The sequence below is a fragment of the Saimiri boliviensis genome, chromosome 1, assembly GCF_048565385.1.
Source record: "Saimiri boliviensis isolate mSaiBol1 chromosome 1, mSaiBol1.pri, whole genome shotgun sequence".
In the NCBI taxonomy this organism is placed as follows: Eukaryota; Metazoa; Chordata; class Mammalia; order Primates; family Cebidae; genus Saimiri; species Saimiri boliviensis.
Genome location: NC_133449.1, coordinates 105,376,846 through 105,398,750, shown reverse-complemented (window position 1 = coordinate 105,398,750; position 21,905 = coordinate 105,376,846). Strand labels below are relative to the sequence as shown.

Below are 21,905 nucleotides of genomic sequence, written 5' to 3'. Positions count from 1 at the left end.
TCCGTCTCAGAAAAGAAATAAAAATAAAAGCACTCTGGGAGGCCAAGGTGGGCGGATCACCTGAGGTCGAGAGTTCAAGACCAGCCTGACCAACCTGGTGAAACCCCATCTTTAAAAAATAATAATAATTTGCCGGGCGTGGTGGCTCACGCCTGTAATCCCAGCACTTTGGGAGGCCGAGGCGGGTGGATCACGAGGTCGAGAGATCGAGACCATTCTGGTCAACATGGTGAAACCCCGTCTCTACTAAAAATACAAAAAATTAGCTGGGCATGGTGGCGCGTGCCTGTAATCCCAGCTACTCAGGAGGCTGAGGCAGGAGAATTGCCTGAACCCAGGAGGCGGAAGTTGCGGTGAGCCGAGATCGCGCCATTGCACTCCAGCCTGGGTAACAAGAGCGAAACTCCGTCAAAATAATAATAATAATAATAATTTAAAAATAATAATAATAAAAATAAAAAAACAAACAGCTTACCTATCTCACAGATACAGTCTTCCCAAAAGGCTCCATAACTTGATAGAATGGAAAAGAATATCAACACTTGTTATTTTAAATATTAGGTTTGATAATGATTTTAAGAATACAGGTCTTTTGAAATTTCCTTTTAAAAATGTGGTCAACTAGATCAAAACTCAAAATATAGGCTGCAAAATGGGGAAGGAAGTTTTTAATTATCTGGTTTTTAAGGGATACTTTCTATAACAGAAAGAATATACAGTTGGTATCTGTAAACAAACATTTTCTGGTGATGATTACCAGGAAATAGTTTTCTTTAAGCTTTTTAATTTATTATTATCTCATGTTATCATTGTAGGTAGATGCTGGTGAGGAGAAGTTTTTTGTATTTCCACTTGAGGCTGTTATTTACTTTAGTAGTACTGGGTGCAGTTGTCCTGGGTCAACTTGGAAATCTTAGAAAATCTTGCCCTTGCAGGCCAAGACAGCCATTTGTTTAGCTTTCCTAAGAGCTACTGTTCAGACCTTTTAAAACAGAGGAGAAAATCTTCCCAGCAGAAGGTTGAGAAATCAGTGTAAATAATGTCTGATTACTTGATAGTATTATTTAGAATGTAAGCTCCATGAGGACAGCAATTTTTATCTATTTTATTCACCATTGTTTCCCCAGTGCTTAGAATATCTGACACACAGTGGTGGTCAATAAATACTTGTTGAGAGAAAAAAATTACTGGTAAAATTATCTCAAAATGTATCAATGAAATTACTCCTTCCTTTTCAGTCTACTGGAAAACTGTGGCTATCCAAGAAATAGGTTTCAACTTCCCTTGCTAAATGATTTGAACTCATAATAATCAGAACTAGATTGGTTACTATAACTTTCAGGATATTGATCCCTGAAGTTGATCATGTAAAGTCCTTTTTCTATTGTGACTGCCATACCCCTGACTTTTATACTTAACATCTGTGTCCAAATCCTCTAAGATTCCTACAGCAGGGTACTGGGCAGCCTGGAAGAAGGAAACAGCTCTCTACACCCCAAACTCCCTGCTCTGTGGCTTCTTTAGTGCTCCTCTTAATATTGACTAGGTATTAGGGAAGAACAGGGAAAAATGGGCTTAATTCTAGGGACTCTTATTTTTCAAGCCCTCTCAAAACACAATCCATCCTGAAATAGAGCCTTGAGGAAATCTGTAAATGCTTAGTACAGTGGTCCCTTCTCAAAATAATGGGCTCAAATTTGAGTATAAAGTATAATTAAATGAATGGTAGTAAATGTCCTAAAAGAAAGGTAAGTATCAAGAGGGGAAAAAATGGCAACATACCAAATATTCCTGGCCTGCGTGTGAAAGAAATGTAAGAATCACTACTTTCCCAAGATTCCTTTCTAAATTCTAAAAAATTAGGCCAGATTATTTGGTTTTAGCTAAAGCAAGTTTAACCTACAAAAAAAAAAGTATGTTTTTTTCTGAGCTCAATGTCACTTAACGGTATATAAGACCCCTGTATATAATCATTGTCTAACCATTATTATGCCCATTTTATGAAGCTCTGCAAACTATTTTACTATACAAATGGATTACAGAATATTTTTTGTTGTTACCTACTTGCTTTAAGACATTAAAAAAAAATCTATTACTAATTTGATGCCAAGTCCTTGTCAAGAACAAGATCTTCGAGTGCATGATGTTTCTATGAAAAATATCCATTTTCTAACAATTACTACAGAAAGTATTATTTCAGAAAGTCGGCTCATCTGCAGTGGGACTATACTTAATTATAATTTGCATGCGGAACTTTTAATCTAAAAAAAGACCCAAATACAAAAAGCAAAATTTGAAATTTCTTGAAAGTTTTGGCAGTGAAAATAGCCAAATAAATATATGTGGCAAAATGCTTCCTGAATGTATCAAGTCCAAATGAGTGGCTCTATAGATGTTACTAATTCCTAGATTACTTTGATAAGTAATATATCCAACCAATTTTAGTCAGCGGGTATTAACTCCATATGAATAAAAGAAAATGATAATGTTATTTAATTTTCTGATAAATTAGAAATGGTGATCAACATGAAATGTTAACCCTATGGTTAAATAAAAATTCCCATAAATTAACTAATTGTTTAAAGAAGCATTTTGATTTTTTAAGCAGAGTTTTAAGGTTTATACTATTTGTCTCTTCAATTTTTATTGTTTCAAGGGCTATAGTTATGAACAAAACCTCCTGGAAAGTCTCTCTGAAGCGCTTGTACATAATAATTTTGTTCTTAAAATAAAAATTTGAAGATAGAACAAGGGCTTCTGGAGAATGGCTTTTTGAATTAAAGTTCTGTTTCTTACCAACTATTAATAATTATGCCTTATAATAGGAGCAAATTAATATCTAACTTACAATATTGCTATAGGAATTAAAGAAAATAATGTCTATACAACACCTAACACCTAGCAGGTGTTTAATAAATGTTAGTTTCCTCCTGCTCCTTCCCCTGCTGGCAGGCAATGGGTGACCAAGCAACATGAAGAGGAATTCTCTTTTATTAGAAGGTATGACCCTCATCAGAGGCAAGGTTTACCATTTAAGATCCATTAATGATGGGACTAAGAACAACCACTCAGCTGTTCTTTTTTTCCTCAGAAATATATGAAATTTAAGTTCATTTAAAAATTAAATATATTCAGCCGGGCACAGTGGCTCATGCCTGTAATCCCAGCACTTTAGGAGGCCGAGGTGGGTAGATCGCTTGAGGCCAGGAGTTTAAGACCACCCTGGGCAACATGGTGAAACCCCGTCTCTACTAAAAATACAAAAATTAGCTGGGCATGGTGGTGCGTATCTGTAATCCCTGCTACTCAGGAGGCTGAGACAGAAGAATCACTTGAACCTGGGAGTGCAGGCTGCAGTGAGCCAATTGCTCTGCTGCACTTCAGCCTGGGTGACAGAGCCACACCCTGTCTCAAGAGAAAAAAAAATTAAATTAAATTAAATATATTCACTTATTCCTCCAGGGGTAGCAGATTCATTACTGAGTCGCCGTCTTCTATGTGGGGTCAGCAGAATTTCTGAAAAATATGGAAAACATTTAGCACACTTAGTGTATCGATCTGAGTAATAGCATATCAATTCCATTAATATATTTCCTTTATTTCCCCATCTAGTTGGAATCCTTAGGTAAATCAGGAAAAAATTTTAAACTAACAGAGTTCAAGACTACTCCCTGGGTACATCCTGAATTACCGGTTGCTTAGAGACAGATTTTCTTTTTAACATTATTTTATCCTCTAGGTTTTAATATATTTAATGTTTTAGATAATAGTTCAGAAGGTATAGCCATAATTATACTTTTAAAGCTGCTGAATTAATTACTTTTGTTACAGATAAGTGATTTCCTTAGTTCACTTTTATATCTGTCTTCAGCTTCCACAATGACTCTGTGACGATCACACTGGTATGGGCAAGAGTGCAAGAGCTTGCTAAAGTTTCGGCTATTCAGGGGTTTTTCTACTGCTATGCAACCTAAAAGAAAACAAATTAAAGTTATGTATAGATGTCACAAAATACCTAGTAACAAATCTATGAAAGCAAATATCTATATGATGGTAACTGAAGTAAAATCAGGAACGATGAATACTTCAAGAAGCTCAACATTGTGAGGGAGTAAAGACAACAAATACAACAGTGTAAAGTAAGTGTTGGGAAGGAGGTATGAACAGACAATTATGGTGCTTTAGGCCGGGCGCAGTGGCTCACACCTGTAATCCCAGCACTTTGGGAGGCTGAGGCGGGTAGATCACAAGGTCAGGAGTTCAAGACCAGGCTGGCCAATACGGTGAAACCCTGTCTCTACTAAAAAATACAAAAATTAGCTGGACATGGTGGCAGGTGCCTGTAGTCCCAGCTACTCGGAAGGCTGAGGCAGGCGAATTGCTTAAACTTGAGAGGCGGAGGTTGCAGTGAGCCAAGACTGCGCCACTGCACTCCAGCCTGTATGACACAGTGAGACTCCATCTCAAAAAATAAATAAATGAAAGAAAGAAAGAAAAAGAAAAAGCATCTAGACTGGGTGTGATGGCTCATGCCTGTAACTCCAGCACTTTGGGAGGCCTAGGTGGGTGGATCACTTGAGGTCAGGGGTTCAAGACCAGCCTGGGCAACATGGCAAAACGCCATCTCTACTCAAAATACAAAAATTAGCTGGGCATGCTGGTGGGTGCCTATAATCGCAGCTACTTTGGAGGCTGAGGTGGAAGAGTTGCTTGATCTTGGGAGGCAGAGGTTGCAGTGAGCCAAGATCGTGCCATTGCACATGGGCCTGGCCAACAGAGCAAGACTCAATCTTAAAAAAAAAAAAGAATAAGAAAAGAAAAAGAGCATCTAGGGCTGGGTGTGATGGCTCATGCCAGTAATTCCAGCACTACATTGCCCAGGATGGTCTTGGACTCTTGAGCCCAAGTGGGAGGATCACTTGGGCTGAAGAGTTCAAGACCATCCTGGGCAACACAGTGAGACCCTGTCCCTACCAAAAAAAAAAAAAAAGGCCGGGTGTGGTGGCACACATTTGTAGTCCTAGCTACTTAAGAAGCTGAGGCAGGAGGATCCCTTGAGACCAGGAGTTCAAGGCTGCAGTGAGCCATCATCACATCGCTGCACAGAATAAGATACTGTCTTTCTTCTCTTTTTTCTTTTTTTTTTTTTTTGAGATGGAATTTCACTCTTGTTGCCTGGGCTGGAATGCAATGGCGTAATCCTGGCTCACTGCAACCTCTATTTCCCAGGTTCAAGTGATTCACCTGCCTCAGCCTCCCAAATAGCTGAGATTACAGGCATGTGCCACCATGCCCGGCTATTTTTTAGTAGAGACAGGGTTTCTCCGTGGTCAGGCTGGTCTTGAACTCCCAACCTCAGGTGATCCACTAACCTCAGCCTCCCAAAGTGCTGGGATTATAAGAGTGAACCACTGAACCTGGCCAAGACCTCTGTCTCTTTAAAAGAAAAAAAAAAGTGCATCTAGCTTGTCTGGTTTTGAACAAGAGTCACTGTTAAGAGAAGATAACCAAAAGAAGTGATCGTTATCCTCAGTCATCTTTTTTGTTTTTGACGTTATGTAAAATTTCAAACACTGAACCCCCATGTATCCATCACCCAGCTCCAATATTAATTCATGGCCAATAATGTTTTATTTATATCTCTACCTACTCAGCTTTGTCCCCATATATTCATTCGACTATGACACCTGGAATTTACATTAAAGTATCATTTCATCTGCAAATACTTCACATCTATCCTTAACAGATAAGGACTTGTTTTTGTTTTTCCTGTGACAGGGTCTCACTCTGTCACCTAGGCTGGAGTGCAGTGGTACAATCACAATTCACTTTAATCCTGACATCTTGGGCTCAAGTGATCCTCCAGCCTCAGCCTCCTAAGTAGCTGCAACTACAGACGTGCTCCATCACACCTGGCTAATTTTTTATTTTTTGTAGACACAGGGTCTTCTTACATTCCCAATTCTCCTTACATTCTCCTTACACTCCTTACTCTCAAACTCCTGGGCTTAATCCTCTCACCTCAGCCACCCAAAGTGCTGGGATTACGAGTGTGAGTCACTGTACCCAGCCAGGACTTTTTTTCTGAGATAATGTCTCACTCTGACACCTGGGGTTGGAGTGCAGTGGCATGATCTCAGCTCACTACAACCTTAACCTCCTGGGCTCAAGCAATCCTCCCACCTCAGCCACCCAAGTAGCTGGGACTACAGGCACGTACCACCACACTCAGCTAATTTTTGTATTTTTTTAGAGATGGAGTTTCACTATGTAACAGCATAGGCTGTTCTCAAACTCCTGGGCTCAAGTGATCCATTTGCCTCAGCCTCCCTAAGTCCTGGGCTACAAGCATGAGCTACTATGCCTGGCCAGGATCTTTCTTGTAAACATAGAAAATTATCGTGACACCTAAAAAATCATGCTTAATATAATCTATCATCCAGTGTTCCATTTGCCCCATCAATTCAAAAATTTCTTTTGAAAGTTGATTAGTGGCACCGGGCGCGGTGGCTCAAGCCTGTAATCCCAGCACTTTGGGAGGCTGAGGCGGGTGGATCACGAGGTCGAGAGATCGAGACCATCCTGGTCAACATGGTGAAACCCTGTCTCTACTAAAAGTGCAAAAAATTAGCTGGGCATGGTGGCACGTGCCTGTAATCCCAGCTACTCAGGAGGCTGAGGCAGGAGAATTGCCTGAGCCCAGGAGGCGGAGGTTGCGGTGAGCCGAGATCGCGCCATTGCACTCTAGCCTGGGTAACAAGGGCGAAACTCCGTCTCAAAAAAAAAAAAAAAAAGAAAGAAAGAAAGAAAGTTGATTATTGTAATCATGTCCCAAATAAGGTCCACCATTCCTTTATTTTTTTCAAGAGACAGGGTCTCACTATGTTGCTCAGGCTGGACTTGAACTCCTGGGCTCAAGCAATCCTCTCATCTCAGCCTCCCATGTAGCTGGAACTACAGACACATGTACCACTGTGTCTGACTTATATTCGGTTAACATATGTCAAGGTGCTTTTAATCTATCACTTTTCTGATACATTAGTTGCTTTTAATTTATCAGTTGTCATTTACTTATTGAAATATCTCTTCCTTGTCATTTACTTATTGAAGATACTAGGTCATCTGTACTATAGTTTCTCAAAGGCTAAGTTTTGCTGATTGCATCCTAGCTGTGTCCTTTAAAATGTTTTTGTGTGTCCTATAAACTAGTAATTAAATTTAAATGGTCGGATTCAGGTTCAAGTGTTTTTACTAGAATTCCATGCAGGTAGTATTTTGTGTTTCTTACTGTATCACATTAAGAGGTATATATTCTGTCTCTCTTTTTTTTTTTGAGACGGAGTTTCACTCTTGTTACCCAGGCTGGAGTGCAATGGCGCGGTCTCGGCTCACCGCAACCTCCGCCTCCTGGGTTCAGGCGATTCTCCTGCCTCAGCCTCCTGAGTAGCTGGGATTACAGGCACGTGCCACCATGCCCAGCTAATTTTCTGTATTTTCAGTAGAGACGGGGTTTCACCATGTTGACGAGGATGGTCTCGATCTCTTGACCTCGTGATCCACCCGCCTCAGCCTCCCAAAGTGCTGGAATTACAGGCGTGAGCCACCGCGCCCAGCCTCTGACTCTTTTTTTTTAAAAAAAAAAAAAAAGGTAATTGGGCAGCCTCTTGAGCCAGAGTAGGCTCAGAGAAACTCCCTCTTTTTAAAAAAATATTAAGATAGATCAGCAGCAAACCACCGTGGTACATGTTTACTTATGTAACAAACTTGCACATCATGCACATGTACCTCTGAACTTAAAAGTTGGAAAAACATTTTTTTTAAAGATAGATTGGTAGGTTTAGGTTATGTCAGCCATGTCCATCCATTATAAAGTTCTCCATCAGCTTGTCACCTAACTGTTATCAGTGGCCCATTCCTAAAGGACTAGAAGTTGGCCACACAGATAGTTGGCTGAGATGAAGACATTTCAGTACGATGAAGATGTGCAAAAGCACAGAAGTGTGAAAAAGTACAGAGAATCATGAACACTCTAATATGGCTAGAATACAGAGAAGTGTGGGAGAAAAGGTGAGGCTGAGGAGAGTTGCAGGTAACCAGACCAAGGAGAATCTTGAAAGCCATGCTAAGGAATTTTAACTCTCTTCAAGGCAACAGGGAGGAACATAGAGATACTTCTTAAGCAGTAAGATGATATGATTTCATTTGTCTTGTAGAAAGGGCAGCTGAAGGCAAGAGGATCAGTTAAGAGGTTACTTTAGTATTCCAGAAAATAAATGGAGAGATTTTGAAACAAGGCATTTGCAGGGAGAATGGAGAGATTTCTGAGGTAAAATTAGAAGGATTTGATGAATAATGAGCTATTGGGGTAAGGGAAATGTTTAGAATAATCCTCAAGAAATTCGGTACTTGATGAAATGGCAGAGTTTGAAATAACCATAGGCTGGGCACAGTGGTTCACACCTGTAGTCCCAGCACTTTGGGAGGCCAAGGCAGGAGGATCATGAGGTCAAGAGATCGAGACCATCCTAGCCAACATGGCAAAACCCAGTCTCTACTAAAAATACAAAAATTAGCTTGGTGTGGTGGCACGCACAGGTAGTCCCAGCTACTTGGGAGGCTGAAGCAGAAGAATCACTTGAACCCAGGAAACAGAAGTTGCAGCAAGCCAAGATCATGCCACTGTACTCCAACCTGGCAACAGAGCAAGACTTCATCTCAAAAAAAAAAAAGAAAAAAAAAAGGAGAGGAAAAAGACATACAGGATTCCGATTATGGCTACACATCAGCTTTAGAGGAACAGAGATAACTTTTTCATCCAAGAGGGAAGAACAATGATGTTCTGAGCTGCATGTAGAGAACCTCAATTTTGTCCATAGAGCAGAGTACAACAGCACGATGAACAAAGAGGAACTACCAGGGTGTGAAGGAGGAGGAAAAGGGATAGAATAAGTATTGTGAACATTTACAAGAGCCCTGCAGAAAAATAAATAATGGGCATGAAACACTAGAAATATTTACATATTTATTATAAATATAAAAATAGGTATTTTAATACTTAACGCCTATGTTTACAGAATAATCCAGAATGCATACCTAGTAATAATGGCTCTGTATAAACAACAAATGTTTATTTTACTCAGTAAGGTTTAATTAATAGATGGTATCAGGACCAAAAGATAAAGTAATAAAAGGTATTGTGTTGATTCATATATATGAATATTGGAATATTGGAAGCTCAGCCTGATGCTGATAAAAGGTGGTTTTGTTTTGTTTTGTTTTGTTTGAGATGGAGTCTCACTCCATAGCCCAAGCTGGAGTGTAGTGGTATGAACTTGGCTCACTGCAACCTTCGCCTCTGGGGCTCAAGGGATTCTCCTGCCTCAGCCTCTCAAATAGCTGAGACTAGAGGCATGCACCACCACACCCTTTTAATTATTTTGTATATTTAATAGAGACCATGTTTCACTATGTTGCCTGGGTGGTCTCAAACTCCTGAGCTCAGGTGATCCACCTGCTTCGGCCTCCCAAAGTGCTCAAATTACAGGCAAGAGCCATCGCACCCGGCCTGTTTTTTTTTCTTTTGAGACGGAATCTCACTCTGTTGCCCAGGCTGGAGTGCAGTGTGCAGTGTTGCGATCTTGGCTCAATGCAACCTCTGCCTTCCAGGTTCAAGTGGTTCTCCTGCCTCAGCCTCCTGAGTAGCTAGGATTACAGGCGCCTGCCACCTCGCCCGGCTAATTTTTTTTGTAATTTTTTTAGTAGAGACAGGGTTTCACCATGTTGGCCAGGCTGGTCTCAAACTCCTGACCTCATGATCCTCCTGCCTCGACCCCCAAAGTGCTGGGATTACAGGCATGAGCCACTGTCCTCAGCTTTTTTTTTTTCCTCTCTTTTTTTCTTTCTGGCTTTTTTTTTTTTTTTTTTTTTTTTTTTAATGATAGAGACAAGGTCTTGCTATGTTAACCATGCTGGTTTTGAACTCCTGGCCTCAAGCAATCCTCTAGCCTTAGCCTTCCAAAGTGTTGAAATTTCAGCTGCCTCACCTGGCCAAGATAGAAGATATTAATTTGAATGTTTTGATATTCCAAAGTATTATTCCTCCAAAGGAAACAAAGTAAATCATACATGTAGAACTATTGTAAATTCTAGTTAATTACAATAAGTGTGGTGGCTCATGCCTGTAGTTCCAGCACTTTGGAGGTCAAGGCAGGAGGATCATGTGGTCAGGAGTTCAAGACCAGCCTGGCCAACATGGTGAAACCCTGTCTCTATGGAAAAAAAAAAAATAGCTGGGTGTGATCCCGGGTACCTGTAATACCAGCTACTTGGGAGGTTCAAGTTCAAGAATCACTTGAACCCAAGAGGTGGAGATTACAGTGAGCCAAGATTGTACCACTGCACTCCAGCCTGGATGACAGAGTGAGACTCCATATCAAAAAAAAAAAATTCTAGTTAATTAATATCATAAAAGGCTTTGACTGTGAAACAACTATAATTAAAAAAATACTTACCTGAGCACCTATATGTCAACATTTTGGAACAACTGTCAGTTGCTAAAAAACTGACTACTTCTTTATTTATTATATCTGAACATAATGTAAATGGATCTGGAAAAAATTGCAAAATAGAAGATTTTTTGATTAATGGAAAGAATCAGACATTTAAAAAATATATTAAATATCAAGCTTTTCATAAACCTTAGCCTAGTACTATGCATCCAGTCATGCTGGTAAATAAACAGAAAGAGTCTGGGTATTAATAGAAGGCATTTACAACAGAAAGAGTCAAAGGTGTGGCTTATGCTTATACTTTAGAAGGCCAATATACCAATGGACTTTTTTTTTTTTTTTGGAGATGGAGTCTCACTCTGTCACCCAGGCTGGAGTACAGTGGCATGATCTCGGCTCACTGCAACCTCTGCCTCCTGGGTTCAAGCAATTCTCCTGCCTGAGCCTCCCAAGCAGCTGAGTTTATAGGTACCCACTACCACGGCTAGCTAATTTTTGTATTTTTAGTATAGGTGGGGTTTCACCATGTTGGCCAGACTGGTCTTGAACTCCTGACCTCAGGTGATCTGCCCACCTCCGCTTCCCAAAGTGTTGGGATTACAGGTGTGAGTCACCCTGCTCGGCCAATGTACGTTTTTAGCTATATTGGTTACCTAAATATCTGTTTTCTTGAAAAACCAAAGAAACATTTTTAACCATACCTGTTACTGGTAACTGCTGCTTTATATTTTTGGCAATGTGAACTGGATGTTTAAAAACATGGTCACTAAAAGAAAATAGACACTAGATTACTAAAAGTAAACATACTGTTTGGTGTGTGGACCAATGTTTCTGTAAGGAGTGTTGTGATTTTGGGTGTTTGGTAGGCCAAAGGAACTTGGAATCAGGATCTACCAAAATCTACCAAATTCTGCCAAAGTAGGGCCTGCAACAATTACGGTCTTGTATCTAGATCTAGAGTTAAACAAGACTCCAGAGGGCAATAGTATTAATGCCAGAAGAAACATGGAAGAAAAAGATTACAAAAAGAAGAATGTAAGAGAGATGAGGGCAAAAAGGAGAGAGCAAAATCAGTGGGAGCAAAAATGAACATGGGTGCAGAATGGCAAAGTGCTAACAATAATAATTCAAAGAGCTGAATTTAAAAAATCTTTCCTAACCCTCAAAACATTTGTGTGTTTGAACCCTGTGGTCCTTGATGAATAAATACAAGTTTTGGTTATACTGTCACAATGATAACAGGCAGTACAGAAAAAGCCAAGAACTGTAGACCATATAACAGGCATAGCAGTAGCTTCATGATTATAGTGATCTGCCCATGCACATATATTTGTAGGCACCACTACATCAGAGAAAAAAAGCATTTCAAAGAGATGGAAATATTAATAACTTGGCTGAGGTAGAAATATGGCTAACCCTATAGGGTTATGGGTGGAAAGGTTGGGATGGAGGGCAAGAAGGCTGGCCCAGGAGCATATCTCACTGCTTCCCAACTCCTCATCCCTGAGAAATCAAGTTAAAATTAACATCAAGAATGGTCTTGAAACAGACAAAAGGGGTGGTCTTGGCATAATCCTTCCTGCTACATAGTTTATGCCCTTCAACCTGCCTGAAATGTAGTAGCATCCTCTTCAATTTTCCTAAGCACTGTAATCATCAGAAGAGCATAACCCAATAAAGGGTTTAAGAAAAGCTACAACCCCAGGTCTAGCCCCATAAGCTAACTGTAAGGGAAAAAAGAGTATGTGAGTATGTTCTAGAGACAAAGTGCAGGGAAAAAACAAACGGCCAAACCCAAACCAAGTTTTCCTCACATCCTATTCTCTTTATCACATTAAATTTAAAAACTAGTTTTTGCTATACTGCTGATAGATTATCAATGCATGCATTGTTACTTCAGGTCAACGGTTTCCATTTAGGTTTTATTTTCTGAGTATCCTTTCTAAAATTCAAATCTGTTATGTCAATCAATTTAAAATCTTTAGTCACTCCCTATAACCTGTGAGTTAAACCCCAAAATCCAAAGTATGACTTTGCAAGGCCCTGGATGAACTGACCCATACCTCCCCGTACAAACTCCTTTCCCAACACTTCCTACTTTAGGCTCTTCCCAAGACCATGTTTCATCACATCATTTCTATATGCCCAGTATTTCACAGTGTGGCACACAGTAGTACACAATAAATGCTTGCTGAATAAATGTTACAAATAATTATTAAATATACCTTGATTGAGAAGCAAAATTATTTTCAAAAGTAGTTTCTTCATGTAAGTTTTGATTGCAGCTTGACTTGGCTTTATATAAAGTCTTATTTCGCTCACTCTGCCTATAACAAGCATGAATTGGATTTGCACTCTTTAGCAGTGTCTTCATTTGATCATTTGTACATGCTTTAGACATGACTCCATGGGACTTAAAACTCTGAAGCTGTCTAGAATGGATTTTATCCTTGTCTTCTGCTTTGGTACCTAGACCAATATGATCTCCATGGAGATTTTTCCATGTGTTCTGAATATTTATGTTCATAGATGAAATATTATCCTGATAGTTTTCTCTTTGTATTTCTTCCTACAGTGTAAAAATGACAAGTAAATAATTTCAATATGGCTGGGTGTGGTGGCTCACGCCTGTAATCCCAGCACTTTGGGAGGCCAAAGTGGGTGGATCATGAGGTCAAGAGATCGAGACCATCCTGGCCAACATGGTGAAACCCCATCTCTACTAAAAATACAAACATTAGCTGGGTGTGGTGGTGTGCGCCTGTAGTCCCAGCTACTTGGGAGGCTGAGGCAGGAGAATTGCTTGAACCTGGGAGGTGGAAGTTGTGGTGAACCAAGATCATGCCACTGCACTCCATCCAGCCTGGCAACAGAGTGAGACTCTGTCTCAAATAATAATAATAATAATAATAATAATTTCAATATAACCATTCCCTTTATAATTATACTTCACTTAAATAATGAAGAATGAAGCAAAAGTTTATGGTTGCCAATAGAACATATATGATAAAAGGGCCGTTCACATTAGGAAGAAAAGGGGTTTATTCATTAAATGATATTGGGACAATTGGGTAGCCATCTGGTGAAAAAAATATGTTGATAACCTTTCCAAGTATTATCCAAAATCAAATAATAAAAGAAAACTAATATACTCAACCATATAAAAAAATTTTAAAGTTCTGCTAGAAACCAAAAATGTTATTGTGGGCAGGGATCTCAGGAATAAAGAACCAGAAGCAAAACCAAATGACTATCAAAACACCCAGAAGTAATATGTATAAAGCATATCTTAAGCAACAGGATACTTTTTTTTTGAGACAGGGTCTTGCTCGGTCTGTTGCCTAGGCTGGAATGGAGTGGCATGATCACAGCTCACTTCAGCCTCGACTTCCTGAGCTGAAGCAATCCTTCCATCTCAGCCTCCTGAGTAGCTGAGACCACAAGCACACACCACCACACCAGGCTAATTGTTTTGTATTTTTTTGTAGACACAGGGTATTGCCATGTTGTTCAAGCTGGAGGATAATTTTTTAAAACAATATTTATAAAAAGCGACTACAATGAAATCTGAAAAAGATCAATGATAGCATGAAAAAGCAGGCGCAGAAGATGAACAGATAGTCTATAGGAAAATAAATATAAATAGCTCTTAAACATAAGAAAAAATGTTTCATCCCACTTAGGAGAAATAAATATTAAAGCTACATTGAGATATCTTTCTTCATCTATCACACTGACAAAGATCAAAAGGCTGTGGGGAAACAGATACTCTTTTTTTTTTTTTTAATTTTTTTTTTCTTTTAGAGATGGAGTCTCACCATTTTGGTCAGGCTGGTCTTTAACTCCTGACCCTCAGGTGATCCCGCCCACCTCCACCTTCCAAAGTCTGGGATTACAGGCTTGAGCCACCGAACTGGCCTGGAAACAGATACTCTTAAAAGTTACTAGTGGAAGTGTAAGTTGATACAACTTCTGTGGAGAAACAATTTGACAGTATCTTTCATAATAAAAACCATGCCTATCTAGGTATTTGAGAGGTACTATTATTTTCTCCATTTGTCAATGATGAAGCTCAAGCACAAAGAGATTAAATAACTTGCCAAAACTTCCCCTAAAGTTCACAGTATCCATGAATTTGGGTATCTGTGGGAGGTCCTGGAATCCATCCCCCATAGATACCAAGGGATGACTGTACTTTAAATGGGTGAATGGTTATGGTATATGAATTGTATCTCAATAAAGCTGTTACAGAATTCACACACATACACACACACACACACGTACATGTGTAGCAGGTATTTAGAGTTGTTTGCAATGGTAAGAATTTAAATATAACCTACATGTCCAACAATAAAGGACTGGTTAAATCAATTATGGCACATCTGTAATAATGAATACTACTCAGACAATTAATAAAACCACTATATTATACTAAATTGGACACTATGTTTTTATTTATTTATTTTGAGATGGAGTCTTGCTCCATCTCCCAGGCTGGAGTGTAGTAGTGCTATGTCAGCTTACTGTAACCTCTGCTTCCTGGGTTCAAATGATTCTCCTGCCTCAGCCTCATGAGTAGCTGGGATTACAGGTGTGTACCACCACATCCAGCTAATTTTTGTATTTTTAGTAGAGACAGTATTTCACCATGTTGGTCAGGCTGGTCTCAAACTCCTGACCTCATGATCCACCCATCCTGGCCTCCCAAAGTGCTGGGATTACAAGCGTGAGCCACTGTGCTTGGCCTGTTTTAATTTTTTTAAATATATGCACATAAAAGACACAAAGCATGCATTCATAGAAAAATATATTTACATAGAGAGGGGAGAGGTTATTAGATTATTACTTCTTTTTTCTTTCCGGAAGCCCAATTGTTCACATGTTAGATCTCTTCGCTCAATATTCCATGTTTCCCGTCTTTTCAGTCATCATTTCTACTTTTTAAAAATCTTTTTTGTTCTATGTCAAAGCATGATTCTTCAAGTATTACTATGGAGTTTTCCATTTAAAACCATTAAAAACTTTAAAAAAATAACTTGGGAAGAAAACATTTTTTTACCCCCCAACTGCTACTGTTAAAAATATTGGCTGGGCATGGTGGCTCATGCCTGTAATCCCAGCACTTTGGGAGGCTGAGGCAGGTGGATCACTTGAAGTCAGGTGTTTGAGACCAGCCGGGCCAACATGAGGAAAACCCTGTTTCTACTAAAAATACAAAGAAATTAACAGGCTATGGTGGCACACATCTGTAATCCCAGCTACTTGAATGGCTGAGACATGAGAATTACTTGAACCCAGGAGGCAGAGGTTGCAGTGAACCGGGATTGCGCCACTGCACTCCAGCCTGGGCATCCAAGCAAGACTTTGTCTGAAAAAAAAATTTTTTTTTAATTCATGTCAGTGTAGTGTGGAGAAAAAAGAAATAAATTTTTAAAATTTGAAAAAAGTTCTATATTCTTTAAAACAAATAATCCAACCCTATTTCCTTCTCTTTCAAGCTGTTCTATTCTGTGTAGAATTTCCTTTGCTTTCTTCCAGTGCTCTTCGAAATTCTTCTCATTCACATTTATGTCCTTTAATTGCTGTGTTTCATTTTCATCAAAAGGATATTCTCCTAGACTGAGAGATAATTTCTCAGCTTTGTAATATGGGAAAAAACAATGAATGAAAGGTTATTTAAACACTTTATATATAAAGACAACCTCACACCCTACTCTCTGCTTTCTCTAAATTTTTCCATCCAGACTATCTTAACACCTTAACTGGTACTGAAAAATAAGTGGAAAGAGTACTTAGCAGATGCCCAGGACTCAAACCATCATAAATTATACTTTACTCTTCAGAGTTACAGAAGAAAGAACATGCAAATATGTTATGCCAGGCACATAAACACCCTCAGGTACATGAATACTGGTTTTAAAGTAGTTATATTTTTAGCCCGGGCACAGTGGCTCATGCTTGTAATCCTAGCACTTTGGGAGGCCGAGGCAGGAGGATCACTTGAGGTCAGCAGTTCAAAACCAACCTGGCCAATATGGTAAAACTCCATTTCTACTTAAAAACAAACAAACAAACAATAAAACAAAAATTAAGCAGACATCATGGCATGCCCTGTAGTCCCAGATACTTGGGAGGCTGAGGCACAAGAATCCCCTGAACCCAGGAAGCAGAGGCTGCAGTGAGCCATGATTGCACCACTGCACTCCAGTCTGGACAACAGAGCAAGACTTCATCTAAAAATAAAAGTAGTTTTTAAAAATAATAATGTTCATAAAGTTATTCCTTCCTATAATCTTTTAAAGCTTTTTTTTTTTTAAACATAGTGTGTCTGCAGTTTTTCTTCCACAAAGATCAAAATTCTTATGGCCATTGCCCTCTGAGCTCAAGCTACATTGACCATCAATTCCTTAAGTGCACCAGGCTCCTCCCATCACAGGACCTTTGTGCCTCATTGTTGCTTATGCCTGAGACACTCACTGATAACAAATTCCTTTCTTTCAACCTAGTTAACTCTAGACATCGAGGTCTCGATCTCCTGACCTCCTGATCTGCCTGCCTTGGCCTCCCAAAGTGCTGAGATTACAGGTCTGAGCCACTGCATCGACCCATAATCTCATTTTTTGAGTTACTATTTCTCAAATTAAGCTCTGTGAATACACAGATTTTTTTTTTTAATCACTGTATCCCTGATGCCTAGCACAATGCTCAGCACATAACAGAAACTCAAAACATTTTAAAATAAATAAATGTACTTGTGATTTAATAATAAATAAACCTTAGTCCTCAAATTTAATTCCTCAAATGAAATTTGTGCACACGGCATAAAATAGTGAATTATCTATACTGCTACTCTCTTCCACATAGGTTTGTATATGCTGAATATACCCTAGTTGTCATATCCAAATTACATACTCTTGATTTTTTTTTGAGACAAGGTCTCACCCTATAACCCAGGCTGGAGGGCAGTGTCACGAACAAAGCTCACTGCAGCCTCAACCTGAGCACCTCCTGTGCTCAGATGATCCTCCTACCTCAGCTTCCCAAGTAGCTGGCAGGCATGCACCACCATGGCCAGATAATTTTTATTATATTTTTTATAGAGACATAATTTCTCCATGTTGCCCAGGCTGGTAAACTCCTGGACTCAAATGATCTACCTGTCTTGGCCTCCCAAAGTGCTGGGGGTACAGGCATGAGCTACTGTGTAGGACCTACTCTGCTTTTCAAACATAAGAAGAATCTGAGCACTAAAAGGGCTTGGCTCATGAAAGCAGATATAAATTCCCCTTTATAAATTTTGGTTGGTATGTCCTTAAAGTGATAGTAAACTTACTAATTTTTTTGCAGTTGTAAAGCACAAATGTGGCAGCTTTGTTCAGTTCCTCATTCTGAGATTCAGTTAAGGCTTGAATCATGAGTGGAAGGCCATTGTGTTTAAACAGGTCATACTGATTTTCCTCTGGAAAACAAAAAATTTAAGGGAAAAATAATTTTATCAGAAACTATATGGGGTCATAATTTTTCCTTGTGATAATTATGAACATAGTTCAAAATGCTAAAAATAGGCTGGGTGTGGTGGCTCACTCCTGTAATCCCAGAACTTTGGGAGGCTGAGATGGGTGGATCACTTGAGGTCAGGAGTTCAAGACCAGCCTAGCCAACATGGTAAAACCCCATCTCTACAAAAAATATATAAAAAAAAAAGTTAGCTGGGCATGGCGGCAGGCACCTGTAATCCCAATTTCTCAGGAAACTGAGGCATGAGAACTGCTTGAACCTGGGAGGCAGAGGCTATAGTCAGCCAAGATCATGCCATTACACTCCAGTCTGGGCAACAGAGTGAGACTTCTAAAAAAAAATTTTTTTAAATAGAAAAACACATTGTTTCAAAAGGATTTTTAATATAGAAAGTAATTTACTTACAAATACAGGTTTCATAAGTGATTTCTGAAATGTAGCCAGAGTATCTTAATTCATAAAAGTAAACAGACTGCCCTCACTTGACTTGAAAAACAGTATATTCAATCCTAAATTACACAGAGGTTAAGGTGAAAAACAGATAAACTAACAGAGGAAGTAGAAAGTGAAGGAAGAAAGAGTAAAAGCAGCAACAAAAAGCAAAGGGAGGAGAGCAGAAAAATGAGAGGGGAAAGAGTGGGGTGGGGAGATTAGAAGAGAGATGGGTAGAGAGGAAGGTAGAGAGTTGGTAAGAAGGAGTAAAACAGAAGGAGAATGGGAGGAAAGTAGAGAGGAGGAGGAAAATAAAAGGGGGAGAAGGAAGAAGAGAAGAGAAGGAAAAGAGAGTAATAGGTAGAAAAAGAAGGAATCTTTGAAAGTTTTAACAAGGAGAACAGAATTAGATTTGTCCAGCAATGTGTAGAGTGGACTAAAAATGAAGACAGAAGGGAAGGAGCTTTCTCCCTATGCTGCAGTGAGAAAATCACTGCAACAATATTGGTGAGAGATGTTGTAGAGCCAAGAGCCTACTTTGGGAGGACAGCACTGGAACTGAACAGAAAGGGATAAACAGAAGTAGAATCACCGATCTTAGTGGCTGACTTAATACAATGAGTGAAGGAGAATTACAAGTTGAAATTACTAGTTTGGGGTGTGAATAACTAGTAGAAAAGCAATACTTTTTTTTCGTTTTTTTTTTTTTTTTTTTTTTTTTGAAACAGAGTCTCGCTCTGTTGCCCAGGCAGGAGTGCAGTGGCGCAATTCAGCTCACTGCAACCTCCGCTTTCTGGGTTCAAGTGATTCTCCTGCCTCAGCCTCCTGAGTAGCTGGGATTACAAGCCCCCACTACCACGCCTGGCTAATTTTTGTATTTTTAGTAGAGATGGGTTTTTACCACGTTGGTCAGGCTGGTCTTTAACTCCTGACCTCATGATCCACCCACCTTGGCCTCCCAAAGTGCTGGGATTACAGGTGTGAGCCACTGCACCTGGCAAAAGCAATACCTTTAAGACCTTCACATGACTGGAAGAAAAAAACAGAAGTATATTTCCACTCTACTATTTTAATAACCACACTCAATAAATCTAATACGTACCACAATCCTCTGTGCAATGACCAAGAGTGAGCATAATGCTAAATTTTTCTCCTGAATCCAGACTTTCATGAAGCAGTAATGCCAGAAGTTTTGAAACAATGTGGTACTTGCAGAGTACTATCCCAAAAGTAGCTATTAGTACAAAATAGGAAAAAGAGATAATCAGTAAAAATTAAAAACTTATAAATATATATATACTAATACATTTTTTCAGAGTTTATTCAGGCAGAATGTTTTATATCTATATAACATTAAATATACACATAACATCTAATAAATATGTGTATGTGTGAGTACAAATAAATTCACTGTAATAAGATGGTGGCTTATTACCATAACCCTCATTACTTTTTCTTCCCATACTAAAGACATATTATTAAAGCAATTTTTTTGAAGAATTTTTTTTGCTTAATTGTTCTGCAGAATGCTGTGAAGATGAAGTAACACTAACTTCCTAAAAGCTGAGTATGCTTACTCTCCCCTTACAAACTTCTTATCTAGATTTAATAGTAAAGACTTTCCTACATAATCAGTTCCTGCTGACATTTAATATATACTATTGGGCCAGGCACAGTGGCTCACACCTGTAATCCCAGCAGTTTGGGAGGCCAAGGTGAGCAGATCAATCAGGAGACTGGAACCATCCTGGCTAACACACCTCTACTAAAAATACAAAAAAAATTAGCCAGGCATGGTGGTGGGCACCCGTAGTCCCAGCTACTTGGGAGGCTGAGGCAGGAGAATCGCTTAAACCCAGGAGGAAGAGGTTGCAGTGAGCAAAGATCGCGCCACTGCACTCCAGCCTGAGCGACAGAGTGAGATGCTGTCTCAAAAATAAAAAATACAATATTAACTGACCACAGTTCTACTGACTTATTGATGCAATAAAGCATATGTGAAGCTATGCTGAGATGTGACAAAAGTCTAAAAGTCCACCATTTTAGGTTATACTTCTCCTAATGGGGCTTTTTAACAGAGTTCACCCAGAGTCTAACCATACTAATATCAACAAAAAAGTTGTGGATTCCTAAGGGACTACATCTTAATCAAGTTTGTACCTGTAAAGCTCAGCATATAGCAGGCCCTAAATAACCACTTTTTCAAAAAACATCTATTTTTTGCCCCCCAGTTGTTTGTTAATACAAATAGAGTTTCTTACTCTTCAATGTTTGCACATGTGAGAAGCAGCAGCCATGAGTTCAAGTCTGGTTTCGCCACTCACTAGCAATGCTGTTTTGGGTAAGTCCAACCTCATACTTAGCAGAAAGAGATGTATTCTTTATATAAATTGAGTTTGCTATTCCTTAGTCTCAAAAATATCCCTTGGTTTCTCATCTGAAACTTTTAAATTTTTTTTTTTTTTTTTGAGAGATAGAGTCTTGCTATGTTGACCAAGCTGGTCTCAAACTCCTGGCCTCAGGCAATCCTCCCATTTTGACCACCCAAAGTACTAGATTACAGGTGTGAGCCACCATGCCCAGTCTGAAAATTTTAACTTAATGCTTGCATTTTTTTTTTTTTATGGAGTTTTGCTCTTGTTGCCCAGGCTGGAGTGCAGTGGCATGATCTCAGCTCCCTTACTGCACCTCTGCCTCCAGGGTTCAAGTGATTCTCTTGCCTCGGCCTCCTGAGTAGCTGGGATTACAGGTGCCTGCCATCACATCTGACTAATTTTTTGTTTTCAGTAGAGACAAGGTTGGCCAGGCTGGTCTTGAACTCCTGACCGCAGGTGATCCGCCCACCTGGGCCTCCCAAAGTGCTGGGATTATAGGCATGAACCACTGTACCCGGCTGTGTTGGACAATTTCTAATACTCCCTTCCACTTTTAAGAAACTGTTAATCTAAACCATGTTACTGTTTAATCTACTATTTCAACACTCATCATGCTATATTCCAACAAAATTCAATTTCAAAACAACTAGTAAGCATTGTTACTCACGATTATCTGCAATGCATGCATCCATGGTCTTTGTCACAACCACTGCAAGTTTAGCACTGGAAAGAGTCTCATGTGAATCAGATTCCAGTTGCATGAGAACTTGAGCCAATACATCCAGTCCACCCACAGATATAAAGTATTTCTGAACATATGCTTAAAAAATAAAGTAGCAAAACTATTAATATTTAAAACAAGACAGGTGAATGGTTTTACTCAATGAATTTGCACTAAACATAACATTAACTTGACTTGTTCAAATACTTTCTAAAAATCCCGAAACTAAATAATTTAAAATCTAATCTTTACCTATGCATATACATAATCAAAATAATTATTTATGTAAGCACCTTACTTTAACATAGTAAAACTATATGTATAGTACAGTATTTCTGGTGTATTAGAAAT

The 21,905-nt window shown here is 39.2% G+C and overlaps 1 protein-coding gene across 1 annotated transcript in view; it reads right to left on the bottom strand.

Moving 5' to 3' along the window:
• TERB1 (telomere repeat binding bouquet formation protein 1) overlaps positions 1 to 21,905 on the bottom strand; it is a 48,030-nt gene that overhangs the window by 1,491 nt on the left and 24,634 nt on the right. Inside the window, exons 9-17 of the mRNA XM_003936270.4 lie at positions 21,501 to 21,653; positions 19,561 to 19,692; positions 17,842 to 17,967; positions 15,986 to 16,146; positions 12,734 to 13,077; positions 11,210 to 11,274; positions 10,512 to 10,607; positions 3,821 to 3,970; positions 3,451 to 3,516 (exon numbers count right to left, since the gene is read on the bottom strand). Coding sequence (XP_003936319.3) covers positions 3,451 to 3,516; positions 3,821 to 3,970; positions 10,512 to 10,607; positions 11,210 to 11,274; positions 12,734 to 13,077; positions 15,986 to 16,146; positions 17,842 to 17,967; positions 19,561 to 19,692; positions 21,501 to 21,653 — 1,293 coding nt within the window. The remainder of the gene's footprint in view (positions 1 to 3,450; positions 3,517 to 3,820; positions 3,971 to 10,511; positions 10,608 to 11,209; positions 11,275 to 12,733; positions 13,078 to 15,985; positions 16,147 to 17,841; positions 17,968 to 19,560; positions 19,693 to 21,500; positions 21,654 to 21,905) is intronic.